Source organism: Penaeus chinensis, chromosome 15 (genome assembly GCF_019202785.1).
Source record: "Penaeus chinensis breed Huanghai No. 1 chromosome 15, ASM1920278v2, whole genome shotgun sequence".
NCBI lineage: Eukaryota > Metazoa > Arthropoda > Malacostraca > Decapoda > Penaeidae > Penaeus > Penaeus chinensis.
This window is the reverse complement of record NC_061833.1, coordinates 15,958,398-15,975,897: the sequence shown is the minus strand read 5'-3', so window position 1 is coordinate 15,975,897 and position 17,500 is coordinate 15,958,398. Positions and strand designations below refer to the sequence as shown.

At 36.8% G+C, this 17,500-nt stretch overlaps 1 protein-coding gene across 1 annotated transcript in view; it reads left to right on the top strand.

Moving 5' to 3' along the window:
* Positions 1-13,866, top strand: part of LOC125032925 (SPARC-like) — a 19,668-nt gene extending 5,802 nt beyond the window's left edge. The window contains exons 2-9 of the mRNA XM_047624318.1: positions 8,545-8,609; positions 8,865-8,945; positions 9,278-9,455; positions 10,425-10,540; positions 10,995-11,141; positions 11,746-11,948; positions 12,756-12,903; positions 13,201-13,866. Of these exons, the coding sequence (XP_047480274.1) occupies positions 8,547-8,609; positions 8,865-8,945; positions 9,278-9,455; positions 10,425-10,540; positions 10,995-11,141; positions 11,746-11,948; positions 12,756-12,903; positions 13,201-13,251 (987 nt within the window). The 5' untranslated portion in view covers positions 8,545-8,546 and the 3' untranslated portion in view covers positions 13,252-13,866. The remainder of the gene's footprint in view (positions 1-8,544; positions 8,610-8,864; positions 8,946-9,277; positions 9,456-10,424; positions 10,541-10,994; positions 11,142-11,745; positions 11,949-12,755; positions 12,904-13,200) is intronic.
* Positions 13,867-17,500: the final 3,634 nt, after the last annotated feature.

Here is a 17,500-nt window from a genome sequence, read left to right as displayed (position 1 = left end):
GGAGACGGAGAGAGGGAAGCGATAACTGAACAGAAGAGGGAAAATTGAGAACGAAAATGAAGAGCAAGGAGATCGAAAGAGGAAGAAAAAAGAAAAAGAAAAAAAAAGGAGATGAAAGGACGAGTAGAACAAAAAACAGAAGCAAGAGAAAACTGATAAAGCCAAGAGAGATAGAGAGAAAGTGAAAGAGAGAGGGAGAGAGATTAAACACACAAACACGACTGTTCTCCATGACTTGCCTGTGTGTTTGTGTGTGTCTGTGTGTGTGTGTGTGTGTGTGTGTGTGTGTGTGTGTGTGTGTGTGTGTGTGTGTGTGTGTGTGTGTGTGTGTGTGTGTGAGAGAGAGAGAAAGAGAGATAGATAGATAGAGAGAGAGAGAGAGAGAGAGAGAGAGAGAGAGAGAGAGAGAGAGAGAGAGAGAGAGAGAGAGAGAGAGAGAGAGAGAGAGAGAGGCAGAGGGAGAGAAAAAAAATCAAAGATAAAGAAAGAGAGAGAAAAAATATGAATTTATTCATACACAAACATCCAACTGATAACCTTCCTTAGCAACCGCTTCAGACCCAACGACGCCCCCCTCCCCCATCTCCCTCTACATCTACAGCCCTATTTCTCCTCCCCCTTCCCTCCCTCCCTTTCCCCTCATATCCTCCGTCTCTCCCCCTTCCCTCCCTCCCTTTCCCCTCATTTCCTCCGTCTCTCCTTCCCTTCCCTTCCCCCCCCCCCCCTCCTTCCATCCCAGTCTGCCCACCGCGTCGTCTCAAGTTTCACTCGGCGCACATAGAACTCGGGGCTGTATTTTGCTTTTCCCTTTTCGGAGTTTCCATGTGATAGCACCAGTCTCGATTTTTTACATTTCAAAGGAAATGTTGAGAAAGGTGGGAGATAGAGATAGTGATAGAGATAGAAACAGAGATAGAGATAGATATAGATATAGAGATAGATATAGAGATAGATATAGAGATAGATATAGAGATAGATATAGATATATATATATATATATATATATATATATATATATATAGAGAGAGAGAGAGAGAGAGAGAGAGAGAGAGCGAGAGAGAAAGAGAGAGAGAGTGAGAGAGGGGGAGAGAGAGAGAAAGAGAGAGAGAGAGAGAAACCGAGAAAAGGGGGATTAGAAAGAAAGAAAGAGATAGAGAGATGGTTTCAGAAAGGAGAGAGTGAAACACAACGCACGAACGAGAAAAAAGAAATGAAACAACCACAAAGAAAATGCCCAGAGAAAACGACACATTAACCTCTTCTCACGGCCTCTAACGTGAGACTGGCCCAGGATAACGAATGGATTGTTCAAGCGAGAGAGAGAGAGAGAGAGAGAGAGAGAGAGAGAGAGAGAGAGAGAGAGAGAGAGAGAGAGAGAAAGAGAAAGAGAAAGAGAAAGAGAAAGAGAAGAGAGAGAGAGAGAGAGAGAGAGAGAGAGAGAGAGAGAGAGAGAGAGAGAGAGAGAGAGAGAGAGAGAGAGAGAGAGAGAGAGAGAGTGAGAGTGAGAGTGAGAGTGATAAAGAGAGAGAGATAGAGAGAGAGAGAGAGATAAAGAGAGAGATAGAGAGAGATAGATAGATAGAGACAGACAGACAGACAGACCGAGAAAAGGGGGACTAGAAAGAGAAAGAGAACGAAACTAAATAGAGAGATGGTTTCAGAAAGGAGAGAGTGAAACACAGCGCACGAACGAGAAAGTAGAAATGAAACAACCATAGATATAAAAAATCAAGAAAATGCCCAGAGAAAACGACACATTAACCTCTTCTCACGGCCTCTAACGTGCGACTGGCCCGGGATAACGAATGGATTGTTCAAGCAAGCCACGTGTTCTATGCCACGCCCTCTCAACACGCAACTCCCTCTACGTTAACCCTTTTTTAGCGAACATACTCGTAGACATTCACATACGAAGCAGCCATGAAAAATAAGAATGAGTAACTGAGACATATTTAAAAAACATATTTCTAATGATATTGAAACACAAATATACGTACTGGCACAGGAAAAATCATTAAACTTGACTGGCACGAACCAGTTACAACGACCAGAGAGTGTCTGGTGATTGGAGCAAAACTGCCAACGTGGCACTCATGATGTCACGCTCCCCCCCCCCCCCTTTCCTCCACCCTGTCCCCTGCCCCTGCCCCTCCTTCTTCCAATCTCTTTTTCATTGCTGTCTGCTGTGCTTGGATTCGAGGAGGATTGGGGAGGCGCTCGACATGATTTGCACAATTATTGGAGTTGGGTGCGTGCATGTGTGTGCGTGCGTGTGTGTGTGTGTGCGTGCGTGTGTGTGTGTGTGTGTGCGTGCGTGTGTGTGTGTGTGATTGTATGTGTGTGTGTCTGTGAATGCAGAAATGATTTAATATTTTTTTTTCCATTAGAAACGAAGCAGCCATGAGTCACAAGAATTAATACGAAAGAGAGAGAGAGAGAGAGAGAGAGAGAGAGAGAGAGAGAGAGAGAGAGAGAGAGAGAGAGAGAGAGAGAGAGAGAGAGAGAGAGAGAGAGAGAGAGGTGAAATGCCTAACTTAAAGTAATAACATATAACTGTATTTTCCTTTCCAACATATACCGCATGAAAGAACTCGTTGGTTAAATGTATGCCACTTTCGTTTTTTGTGGTTATTGACGCTATATTAAATGCATTACGTCAACTTTATATGTAACTTTTCTGAGCTTAGTCAAGGATACGTTCACGACTGTCTGCATGTTGCATTATATCAAGGCTAAGGCTATATTTATAAATATATATATATATATATATATATATATATATATATATTCTTCCTAAATTCTATTCTAACGAAAACAGTAGTAGGAGAAATTATATTACTGAAAAGAAATATGAGATCGAAGGGAAAAAATAGGCAGAACTAATGGAAATACTGAATGTTAAGCGTGATTTGGTTATGAAAATTAATTGGCATTGATAGATTACTATAATCTGCTCAGGCCTACTATTAGGCTACCATTTTTATAAACAAGAAGCTAAATATATCATGAATTTAAACAACAAATGTTAAATGAAAATTAAGATTCAAATAAAATAATGAAAAATATTTTATCCAGATTTGAGGTAATTATCTCCTCCTTACACAAGAGGTTACGAATAAAGGTTATATATGTATAAACTTCTCTTCTATATAGTAAAGCTTAAGTGAAGAAATGCAATATGGAACCGAATAGTGTGTCATTCCAACCGATAGGCCTTGGATTGTTCAACGGGAAACGACTTATATAATTTTCTGAAAAAAATAACATGGTTAATGGTGATGTATAAGAGGAATTCTATCTTTCAAAAGTGACGTGTTCAGTTAAATAAAGTATTTGCAAAAACGTCGCCAGGACTGCAGGACTTTGCAATAAGTGTGGTATAGGGACCTATCGTCTAATATGAGGAAAAAAAGTAAAAATAATTGCCATTAAGCTAAGAAAAAACCTCTTATGTTGCTTCCCATTTATAAAACCATAACCCGTGTGTCAGAAAAAACAGCTTTGCAAGAAAACAGTGAATGACGCAAGGCAACATTGCAAGGACTCGTTAGGACTCTTGGGTCTGTGGACAGAACCTCCCAGAAATATGTGTTTTTATTTATGTATGTATATATATATATGAAAATATATATAATTATATAAATATATACACTGTAACTATGTATTTTTACATGCGTGGGTGTGTATATGTGTATATATAACATATACAAGCACACATCCATGTACAAATACGTATTTTCAGTATATATCTATATCCATCTCTATATATGCATATATACATATGCATTGTTAAATATATATATATGCATATATATATATATATATATATATATGCATATATATATGTATATATATATACATACATACATATATGTATACGCATATATATATATATATATATATATATGCATATATATATATGCATATATATATGTATATATATACATACATACATACATACATATATGTATACATACATATATATATATATATATATATATATATATATATAAATGAAGAGAACGATAATTTCCCAGTAATATTGGTACTTATAATAAAAAACCTATTGCAATCATACCATCACTAATAAACGAGCTTTTTTATAAAATATCCTACTGCACACTTGCTGGTAAAGTGAAACTACCATAATAACAAAAAGAAACCGAACACTCCGCAGTGCAGACGAGCAGCGAGTTCGAGAGCAATCGCGGATGTACGTAATGACGAGCGGTCCATTGCAAGCAGGATGTCTGGCCTGATGAATGAAACCGCCTGTTACTTATTCTATTTAGAATAAATGGGAGTAGGGAGGAATATGGAAGTCAGTGCGTGTGATTCAGTGGGCGAATTGAGCGACGGTATTAAATATTATTTTCCGAGAATGTTTTGGATACCGACTGAAAACAAAAATTAATGTCTGATTAAATACCCAAATATGTCACTTGCACATCAGTGATGTAAAACATTCCTAATATGTCGTAAATATTGCGTCATATATTTACCAGAACTGCAGAATATATTTGAGAGAAAGCCCACGCTTGTTTATTTAGGTGTACAGTATACTTTCTCATGCGCTTTTAGGAGGTGTTTGATTGAAATAAAGTGATTCTGACTGTTTGCCTTCTTAAACAAATATCCTACGCAAATATATATCATGTTAGGTGTATTACTTCTACATAGAATAATCAACTAGTCTTCCAATTACCTATATTTCTGCGTGAGAGAGTGCGGGTGTGAGCTAGAATAAGGGTCACAGAAACAACATCCTGCAAGACAGCGTGACGTGTCCGCCCCTCTCTGACTCATGACAAGACATTAGCCGACGTTCAGTGAAAATCCTATTTTGCCAAAGCCTGGTCAATTTGCGCTGTATAGTAGCGGTTCTTTTTATTTATAGTAACAGATTAGGATTCGCCACTTGACCCTGCTAGGTCATGTCAAATGAATGAATAGTGCCAGGTCAAGACGCTGCTCTAGTTGGAGTCAGATCAGGCCGTATCCGTAGGAATGATAGTCAGGTCCTCCAGCCTGGCTATATCAAGTCAGGTCAGGTATGACATTAGTGCCATCTCAAAAGATTAGCCAAATCACCGCCCTTGTTAAAATAAAAGATATGGGGCTTGCAAGGTAAACAGGCTCGCACATCGCCGAGTGGGCCTGTTTGTGCACGCAGACGCTCATGCAAGGTACTTGAAGGTATGAAAAAACATTTATTCTAATCCTGCGTAAATGCTTGAAGTCTCGCGGCCTCGTGTTATATTCCGCAAGTGATACTTGCAGCATAGGCAAGTGGGCACGTGAAGTAGTGAAGCTCCTTAATCGAGTGAGAGTGTGTGTATATATGTGTGTGTGTGTGTGTGTGTGTATGTGTGTGTGTGTGTGTGTAGACACACGCACGCACACACACACACACACACAAATGCGCACGCGCATGCTTACATATGTATGTATAGGCTTATTCTTGACGAGAAACGCCAGCAAGCTTCGCCTTCCCGAATTCGCCAAAACAGTCCTAACATGAAGCCTGCTTGCCATGTAAACAAACAAGCACAATATGAGACGACTCGTTCCTCCTCCTAGTGGGTGACATACTTATTCGCGGAAGAAACAAACTGGATGCTGTTAGTAACGATATAGAAATTACCGACAATGAAATTTATCTTGGTTTTGCATTACTTGAAGAAGATAAACGAAATAAGAATTGAATTTTTTTTTTTTACAAATAATTTAGAACAAACGTTACGAATGACTAAATGAATCGTCCACACAGTTTAGAGCAACAGTTTATAGGGACAATCTCTACTATTCATAGCAGAGATAAGTCTTTCAAACTGGTCGGCATAGATATTATAACAACTTGCTAGTTTATAACATCATGTAATGGCGACAAAATAAGTAAATTATCAAGAGAATTTCTTCGTAATCACTCATTTCTGTCGGTTAAGTTGTCGATTGGTTTACCATGAAACAAAACATTATCTGGAGGCAGTTTGGAAATACTTGTTATGGTTACGAAGCCCAACCAAGATATATGATCAAGAAAAAAAAATGAGCAAAAAGATTTTAGGTGTCTAGGAAAAACCTTGAAATGCGTCTGAAGTCATTATCTTAAAAAAATATATCAAACGTTTTTTTCCCCACAGGATACAGATGTCGACCACTCGTACGAAAACTAATAAACGTTAGATAAAAGGCGCAAGACACATAACAGCCACGCACAAGGGCAATTCCCTCACACACACACACACACACACACACACACACACACACACACACACACACACACACACACACACACACACACACACACAAACAAACACACACACACACACACACCACACACACACACACACACACACACACACACACACACACACACACACACACACACACACACACACACACACACACACACACACACACATACAACGAACATAAAAAAACAACAACACCAGGACAATTTCCTCTTAGGAAAACACTTCCCCTCTCCTCCCGCCCCCTTAGAAAAGATTCAGGCCGTGACGCTGACTAGTTCACACTGGTTGTCTTGTGATTAGGACAAGGGCTGACAACGTGGCACGAGTGACGTCGCTCCACTCACCCCTCCGCCTACTTACGCCCCCTTCTCTTTTCTAACCCCCCTTTTCTTCTTTATATGGAGGTGTATCGTTTATGTGTACAGTGCGTATTATATACTCTTATCGATCTACGCACACGTGTATGAGCGTATGTGTGCACAATGTATGAGAGTATATGTGTACGTGTGTGTATGGCTGTGTACGTGACACCCTTGCATGCGAGTGTAATGAATCTCTCTTTCTGGGTGGGTGGGTTTCCCTTGACCGTTCTTCTTGACTCCTCTCTCCCCCATCTTCTCTCGCGTCTTTTCCTTATCCAACATGCCCTTCTTCATCTCATCCTTCTTCTCTCTTCATATACCCCTTTCCCCGGTTTTCTTAACAACTACAATAACCCCACTTCGTTTTTATTTTCGTATAATCCTCCTCTCTCTCATTTCTACTTCTTCTCGTTTTCTTTACGACCACAAACGGCCTTCCTCATCTCGGTTCTCCTTCCAACATCCCTCTTTCTCATATGTCCAATGTCACTGTCCTCTTTTTTTCCCCTCATTTCGTCTGGTATTCTAAGACCATCTGTTATAAGAGAAGCTGCCCCTATCTTCAAGCTTGAGATATAAAAATGACGAAAACATGACGACTATTTTCAATGAGAGGAATTCGTCCATTTTCTTCCAGGTTGGAATGTCCTGTTGAATAACTAATTCTTTTTTTCTATCAAGGCGTATGAAATATGGTAGAATATTAGTCTATAAAACTTATGTAATACCATTGTCGGTATTTGGTGTTCCTTCTCTCCATTTTAATTTAAGAGTTCATAAGTTCAAAGGAAATGTCATGTTACAAGCAATGAACTTCCCTCACTACAAGCTAATTAAGGTTCTTCGCTCTTGGACTTACTGTTTTTCTTTTTCAATTTACTGTACAGCAAGAGTCCTCTGGTCTTCTACGATCGTCTTTTCTTATTTTTGTAGACTCTGGTTCTCTCTATTCTCCCTCTTTCGTCCACCTCTCGGATTCTCTTCTCGTCTCTCTTTCCTTCCAAACCCTCCCTCACTCTCTCTCACTCTCTCTCTCTCTCTCTCTCTCTCTCTCTCTCTCTCTCTCTCTCTCTCTCTCTCTCTCTCTCTCTCTCTCTCCTCTCTCTCTTTCATCCGCTGTTGTGATTCTCGCTCCCCCCCCCCCTCTCTCTCTCTCTCTCTCTCTCTCTCTCTCTCTCTCTCTCTCTCTCTCTCTCTCTCTCTCTCTTTCATCCTCTGTTGGGATTCTCGCTCCTTTCTTCCAGACTTTTTCGTACTCTCTCCTCGTCAAACGCAGGTAGAAAGGTCACGAGTGCCTCGATATGACTTATCTGTATTTATTTTCATATGAAGCTTATCATTTCTTCCTAGGCGTTTTCACAGCAAACACAAGAAGCGGCCGGGTTTATGGAACTAGTGGTAATAAAGATACCCTTTGCCACGGCTGCCAATCAGGTCCAATAAGGGTCTTATTAGTTCAAGTGGGTAGTGTTAGGAGAGTGTTTAGCCATGATAGAAGAAAATTATGTATAAAATTGTAGTATATTTCTTGTCAGCAGAGCAGTGTGAGGCACGTGAACTCATTTTATAAAGAGGAACACAATCACATAGAAACTTTATAAAAGGTCGTTAGCTTCATTTCATAGGGAAACATACTGATAAATCATCCAATGTTTAGCCTGTTGAGCATTAACTCTTACAGGAAACGCATTAATTAAAGCAAGTGAACTGATTAAAACGTAAAAGAGTTAAGAGTCTAGCGTAAATGAAACACAAACACGAAACAGCCAAAGAAAAACAGAAAAAAGACTTACACCAACATCGAATGCGACTTTTTTTTCTCTCTCTCGCTCTAGATGTTATATATTAAAACCAATAAGATTTTCGGAAGATATGCTTCTATCGATTTCTGTATCGATTTTAATTATTTTTTCTTTTCTTTTCAGCCATGAAGGCGCCGATGCTTGTGGTGCTGCTTTTGGCAGTCGCCTTGACTGTCACTCACGCTAAGGTATTCCAAACACCGTCTTGTTAAGAAAGGAAGATATCAGATCTTACTTTCAACAACTAAAAACAAAGTTAATGATGGCATAGTCAGGGAAACAACAGACAGATATACCAGTTTTATGATCTCGGTATATTTTGGAACCGCCAGTTAAAGGATTTATATAGTAATGATAATTATTGTTGAACCCCATGGATTTAAAAATGAGGTTCAAGCAAGATATAGCTTACAATCGGCACTTACTCTTCCTGTATTTTGCAGAAGGCAAGCAGCGACCTCCACAAGAAGCACATCGCTGCCATCGAGGAGAAGCTCGAGCAGCTGATGGAGATGGAGGCAGAGGTGAGGCCGTTAGTTTAGGTTGATTGGTTCTTTGAAAGGTAATGAATATGTGTATCATCATAATTATTGAACATTTAATATTTACTATTATTAATTTTTACTATAGCAGTAACGGAATCCGTAAAGCAACATTTACTTTTCTCCAACACTTTTCTTTTGTTTACTTATATCCAAAAAAAGGTCTATTTGTCAATGGATGAAATAAATGTCCATCCCAATAATAATCCCTGCTTATTAATATGCGCTTAAAATCCTTTCTTCTAACGCAACGACACCATATTCGACCACAACACTGTAACATAAACCGTCTTTAACAACCATTTGATTCGCAGCTCGAAAGTGAGATTGCAGAGGAAGAGGCATCCTATGACGAAGAAACGGAAGACGCACAAACCGAGGAAGAAGGAGTCGAAGAGGAGCCCCAAGAAGATGAGGAGGAAGAAGAGGAAGAGGAGGAAGAGGATTACATGCCTCAGTACGAACCCACGGAGGAGTACGATCCACCTCAAGGTAAGTTGGATGATGCCCACGCCTGCGTCATGGGATATCAACGCCCGCAGCAATGCCCACTCCCACTTCACGAGATACCCACTCCATTAAAGGATACCCGAACCCACAATACACACTTTTCTATCTCGAGATACCCACGTCCACATCACGAAATATTCACGCCCATATTGCACGACACCTGCACCCACGTCAAGGAATACCCACACCTATATCCGAGGATACTCACGCCCACACCATCCACATGAAGGTAGTTTCGATCAAACACACATAGATACACACTGATCTGATCTAATGAATGATTTAATATTTCGTTATTTCTGCACTCTCTCTCTCTCTCTCTCTCTCTCTCTCTCTCTCTCTCTCTCTCTCTCTCTCTCTCTCTCTCTCTCTCACACACACACACACACACACACACACACACACACACACACACACACACACACACACACACACACACACACACACACACACACACACACACACGTATATGTACCAAACTTTCGCGGCGCATTCCTTTCGTGATCAGCTGATCGCAGATGGATTGCCAACAGAACAAAGTCACGTTTTCCATTTAGGGAATCATGAGACATGGCGCATAAGATTGCTTGTAATGAATTTGGATCATAAACCACTTTCCAATTATTGTTTGTCCTAAAGCAAGATTGTATAATTGTATGAAGTAAGTGCTAATATAAATATGTTGAGTTAAGATAACTTTAGTACTAGATATAGGGAACGAGGTAATATTTGATGATTAATGTGCACGTAAAACTTTCTGTTCAGAAGTAATTTTATAAAGATGGTCCTTACCAAGACCCATGTTCCAAAAACATAAAATATAATCTACAACCTTAATTTCTCGCTGGTGTAAAATATAAAAAAAACAAAAAAACAAAAAAGTGAATCTGCATTTTCGTTTCAAAATCCTTCACGCAATTAACATATCAAACAATAAAACACTTTCTACAGATCCCTGCAAAGAGATGTTCTGCGGCGCCGGCAGGAGCTGCGTAGCAACACCTCAAGGGGAAGCAGAGTGCGAGTGCGTGAAGGAGTGCGAGCCAGAACAGGACAATCGCAGGAAGGTAAATATTATGTGATGAAGAAATGGATGAAAAAATACTGACTAAATCATACACACATGTAAATGCCTGTCAATGTATATATATGTATTTATCAATAATTTAGATGTCGAATAATTGATCTGTATATATATGTGTGTACGTGTGTGTGTGTGTGTGTGTGTGTGTGTGTATGTGTGTGTGTGTGTATGTATGTATGTATGTATGTATGTATGTATGTATGTATGTGTGTGTGTGTGTGTGTGTGTGTGTGTGTGTGTGTGTGTGTGTGTATACATACATAAATGCTTATATACATACATAAATGTGTGTGTGTGTGTGCATGTGTGTGTACGTGTGAGTGTACGTGTGCGTGCGCGCGTGTGTGTCTGCATGCATGTGCAAACTTCCACTCCATCCACCCACGCGTAACGAAAGAGGAAACGCACTAACAGGGCGTCGCCGCCTCCCTCGGCAGGTGTGCAGCAACCACAACGAGACATGGGAGTCCGACTGCGAGATGTACCGCCAGCGCTGCCTGTGCGAGGACGAGGAACCGGGCTGCAAGAAGGAGGAATACGCCCATGTCCACATCGACTATTACGGAGAGTGCCAGGATCTTCCGGTAGGTCTTTCAGTATATTATGGAAGGTGTTCGGTATTTGGAAATCCCGGATGTATATTCTAGGTACAGTTTGAGGTTATATGTACTGTAGACCTATGGCAAGTGTGTAAATAAACAAAAAAACAATTTATCGTGATAAAAGTCGTAATATATATACACACATCTATCTATCTATCTGTTATATATATCTTTATTACTTCATTCTAAATATGTCATAACACCTTGTGCACGATTAGTACATAATATTTCAGAAACCAAATTATGATAACTAACCAACTGTATGCAAAATGGAGGAATAGGTCTGAACAAAGATTTTGTTTCATTAAAAAAATATATATAGAGAATTTATTTTACCTCAGAGAGAAACAAGTACCATTAAAATAACCCTTATTACATGTTACATGTAAATCATATAAACATAATACATCAACACCTTAATACCTTTTTTATATACACTTAACCTTAAAGAAAGGGAAAAAAACAGCCTTTCCATTCACGCTAAAAAGAGAAGACCAACATCTCTATACACTCTAAAAAGGGAAGACCATTCTCCCTTTTCACCCTAAAAAAAGGAGAAAAAACCACCTCTCCCTTCCCTCTCCAGGAATGCGAGATCTCCGAGCTCGAGGACTTCCCCCGCAGGATGAACGAATGGCTGTTCAACATCATGCGCGACATGGCTGACCGTCAGATCCTCAGCGAGCACTACCTCCAGCTGGAGAAAGAAGCCGAGGACAACCCCACCAAGCGATGGACCAACGCCGTCGTCTGGAAGTGGTGTGAACTCGACGCTCATCCCAGGGACAGGTGAGGGAAGTGCGTCAGGGACAGGGGAAAGGGTGGATGGTGGCCGCTCGCTGGGATAACCGAGTATTGCATGATTTTCGATCGTCGGGGGACTGGATGGGGAAGTAGTGATGTTTTGAAGGGTATAGGCGTGAGGGTAATGCTACGATGTTTTGGCAAATGTAACGTAGAGAACTCATCTTGTTATTATTATTTCTATGTAATACTAATATCAGTGAAATAATATAGGTTTAGAGACGTGGCCATGCTTGCTTTCTGGACCACGGTTGATGTCAAGAAGGTTATCCAGAAGAGACACTGCCATTATGAAATTACCGCAAGGCAAGGGGTGGGGTGGGGGTGGGGGGGGGGGGGCTTCGCAGGCGTGAAACCGAGTCAACTATAGATTTCAGAATAAGGTCACTTTTATCCTCTAGAGCTGGATACTTCCTTCAGCTTAGATGATGTTGAGATGCATTTGCTGTATCTCTTATACTCGATTATATTCATGCTAATATCAACAATTTCCGTTATATCGACTCAATATTTCACTACCAATTCCTAATACGTCACTACAATGAACCATATTTAGACAATAGAAGCCTCTATATACACAGTGCCCTTACAATCTTAAACATAATTACCTTTTTAAGTAACCTTAGAACATAAAGATAAGTGCCTTAGAACCTTAAACATAAGTCCCCTTACAACCTTAAAAATGAGTCCCCTTAGAACCTAAAACATAAGTCCCCTTAGGAACCTTAAACATAAGTCCTTTAGAACCATAAGCATGGACCAATGAAAGTCACACTCGATTTCTTCCCCAAGGGCTGTGTCGCGTCATGAGCTGTTCCCCATCCGTGCTCCTCTCGTCGCCCTTGAGCATTGCATCGGGACCTTCCTGGATTCCTGCGACCCTGATGATGATCACTACATCACCCTCAAGGAATGGGCCAAGTGCACACATCTGACAGAGGTAAGAGATATTTTTTCTTTATTTTCCATGCACTTCGTATCGAGCCGTATGTATCCTTAAAAAAAAATAATAATAATAACAAGGGGTGGGGGGATGTGGAAGGTTGCTTCATATCAAACCTCTAAAAGATGTTCTATTAGACGTCACAGGTTTAAAACTTCTCATACTAAACGGGGATGGATTGTTTTTTTAAACCAATTTAGAAACCCTAAGTGAAAAAAAAAAAAAATAAAGAAAGAAAAATTAGAATATAGCTTCAGTATTTTTTAATTCACTTCGATGTTTCTTATTTTCCAGGAGCATCTCAATGAGCTGGAGGATATGTGCGAGGAAATCCGTGAGCAGTAAAGGCAACTTGGAAATAAGTGATCACTAACACCCAATATAAAGGTTCCAAGACCGTATATAGATATGCTAGACCCTTTATTGTGTTGAATCTAGTAAATTAGACATGTCAATTGTTTATCTCTCACCTGCTATTAGAAAATGCAGTGATGCCATACTTGTGTCCCAATTTTAGCTTTACAAAACTAAAATTCTGGTCAGTATGATACTTAAGATTAACTACAAAGCACACAAGGAGGCTGCAAAAAGTTCTATCTCTTTTCTAGCAATAATATAACCTGTTCCTCTCTTTTTTTGTTATTTTAACTTTACATTAAGAATTAGGATAAATTTAATGCATCTCCAACAGCAGACATGATGTAAGGAAAGTATAAGGAACGTAACTGATTTTCCTGGATTTAGAAATGTAAAAGTTTTGAACCACACTGCCAATTGCTTTATGATTTTTTTTATTTCATAGTTATCATGTAATTATTAAGTCATTATGGTGCTTTATGTAATCAGGTGCTATATCCATTAGTGTACTTTTCCCCGCATTTTTCGTCAGTGATTGTTCAAAGTGTTGATTGTGACAAATTGTTATGAAAGCAAAATTAATAAACAGGCATTTTTTTCTAAGAAATACCTTTTTCATCCTTGTTTAATTCACGTCTGTATATGAATTGCACTTTAATTTAAATTTATTATGAAACCGTCATTCCATTATAGCACATACTGTTATGCATTTAAGGTATAATACTTTCAAGAAACTACTCAGAAGATATATATTATTCTTGAATGAATTCGTACATAATGATATTCGGACATGGCATAGATCATAATTCATTCATAGAAACTCCATTTCCAATTTCATGAATAAAATTAATTAAACAATTGAAGAAGAAACAAACGGATGCTAAGCACAAAGGTCAACTTTACAGGACATTCAGAATCTTAAAAGAACCGAAAGGGAATATATAGCCATTGAAATAAAATGCGGGTATTTTGTTCCCTTTCATTCTCCAGACTCCACAATTGGAGATTTTAACCATACCTGTAGTTTTCGATACTGATTTGAACGCATAATAATTCCCAACAGCTATATGCTAAAAAGCTTACAATTACAAAAAAAATTATATATATTTAATGGCTTTAACCCCATTACTCGATGTGCTTATATATGACTTGTTCTAATATAACTAAAAACACTTCTAGAAAGTGGCTCTGAAATCTGTATTACTGCAATTCAAACCAATAAACAGACTAAAAAATGCCAATTAGCCGATATAAAGTACAAAGTTTGGCGCAGGAGCAAAATTTTCTGAATGAGGCTGATGGGTCTCCCCCAATGAATGAGAAACAGTGTGTAGTATATCGTATAAATGACGAAAAACAATATATAATATATATTATAACTGATGAGATATGTATATAATTTAAAGGATAAGAAAGGCTATGTAGTATATAAAATAACTAATGAGTAACAGTATATAGTATATAATTTAAAGGATGAGAGACGGATGAGAAACAGTGTGTAGTATATCGTATAAATGACGAAAAACAATATATAGTATATATTATAACTGATGAGAAATGTATATAATTTAAAGGATAAGAAAGGCTATGTAGTATATAATATAAATGATGAGTAACAATTTATCATCCCTTGGTTGTCCCTCCCTCTCTGTCTCTCCGGGAGCTCTATGGAGCTTTATGAAGTACCAGCAACGAAATGTCTCTTTTGGATAAATTTAGGTGTAATTCTGGATGCATGGGCTTTTTATTTTCTCGCGGTTAAGGTTTGCGGAGGTGCAGATTTACTTATAAAAACGTATCACGTTTGTATTAGCTTTCGAAAAATGTAACAGGCATTAATTTCCATGAATATTATGGTTTAGTTTGAAAATTACATAAAAAAAAAAATGTGTCTAGTTGCCGAATATTCTAAGTAACAACTGACGACACACGTGTTATATATGTGTCTGGTATATGTATATACATATATATGATTGATATGTACATACATATATATGTGTCTGGTATATGTATATACATATATATGATTGATATGTACATACATATATATGTGTCTGGTATATGTACATACATATATATGTGTCTGGTATATGTATATACATATATATGATTGATATGTACATACATATATATGATTGATATGTACATACATATATATGATTGATATGTACATACATATATATGATTGATATGTACATACATATATATGATTGATATGTACATACATATATATGATTGATATGTACATACATATATATGATTGATATGTACATACATATATATGATTGATATGTACATACATATATATGATTGATATGTACATACATATATATGATTGATATGTACATACATATATATGATTGATATGTACATACATATATATGATTGATATGTACATACATATATATGATTGATATGTACATACATATATATGATTGATATGTACATACATATATATGATTGATATGTACATACATCTATATGATTGATATGTACATACATCTATATGATTGATATGTACATACATCTATATGATTGATATGTACATACATCTATATGATTGATATGTACATACATATATATGATTGATATGTACATACATATATATGATTGATATGTACATACATATATATGATTGATATGTACATACATATATATGATTGATATGTACATACATATATATGATTGATATGTACATACATATATATGATTGATATGTACATACATCTATATGATTGATATGTACATACATCTATATGATTGATATGTACATACATCTATATGATTGATATGTACATACATCTATATGATTGATATGCACATACATATATATGATTGATATGTACATACATATATATGATTGATATATACATACATATATATGATTGATATGTACATACAAATATATGATTGATATGTACATACTTATATATGATTGATATGTACATACATATACATGACTGATATGTACATACATATACATGATTGATATATACATACATATACATGATTGATATATACATACATATACATGATTGATATATACATACATATACATGATTGATATATACATACACATATGATTGATTGATATATACATACATATATGATTGATTGATATATACATATATGATTGATTGATATATACATATATGATTGATTGATATATACATATATGATTGATTGATATATACATATATGATTGATATATACATATATGATATATACATATATGGTATATACATATATGAGGTTTTCCTTATTTTTACTTCCTTTTTTTAGTTCAGTTTTGATTCTGAGATGAGTGAGTATTTCTCCAGGGTAATTATATTTGCATGACACATTCACCAACATATTTACAATTTATACAAGGTAAAAAAATATCTGCATTAGCAAGAGACGGGACATTGAGCTTAGACATGTCCTGTATACATACATATACGTATACTTGTTTGCTGGCGAGATGTCAAACAGAAAACAGACCCTTGTCAGCCGTCTTGAAAAGGTGCTTCCGAGTCTGTCAGGTTTCTCCTTCATAAGAACAAAAGTGGAGACTTCAAATGTTCAGAGACCATTATTAGCATTGTTACATTACCAACAATAAGTATAGATTCGTCATTTTCATTAAATTAAAACAAGTGTTGTATATGCCAATACATTGGCAACACTTACAAAAGGTGTGTATGAGCACGGAGCTTGGAGCCAAGTGAAGGTCGTGCTGAATGGGTCACCGACCTTACTTTGGTCGCGGGAAAGGTCCCAAGGAACGCATACACGCACGCACACACACGAAATAATTCAAAGAGAATGGACAATGTATACATAAGTAAAGGAAAACTGACACTAACCCTGGACACATACATACATATATATATATATATATATATATATATATATATATATGATATATGTGTTTATATATATATATGATATATATATATATATATATATATATTTATATGATATATATATATATATATATATGATATATATATATATATATATATATATATTTATATGATATATATATATATATATATATATATTTATATGATATATATATATATATATATATATATATATATATATATATATATATTATGCATAATATATATAATATATATGTGTATATATACATATATATGTATACATACGCATATATATATATATATTAAATATGTATATATATCATATATATATGTGTGTATATATACATATATATGTGTATATATACATA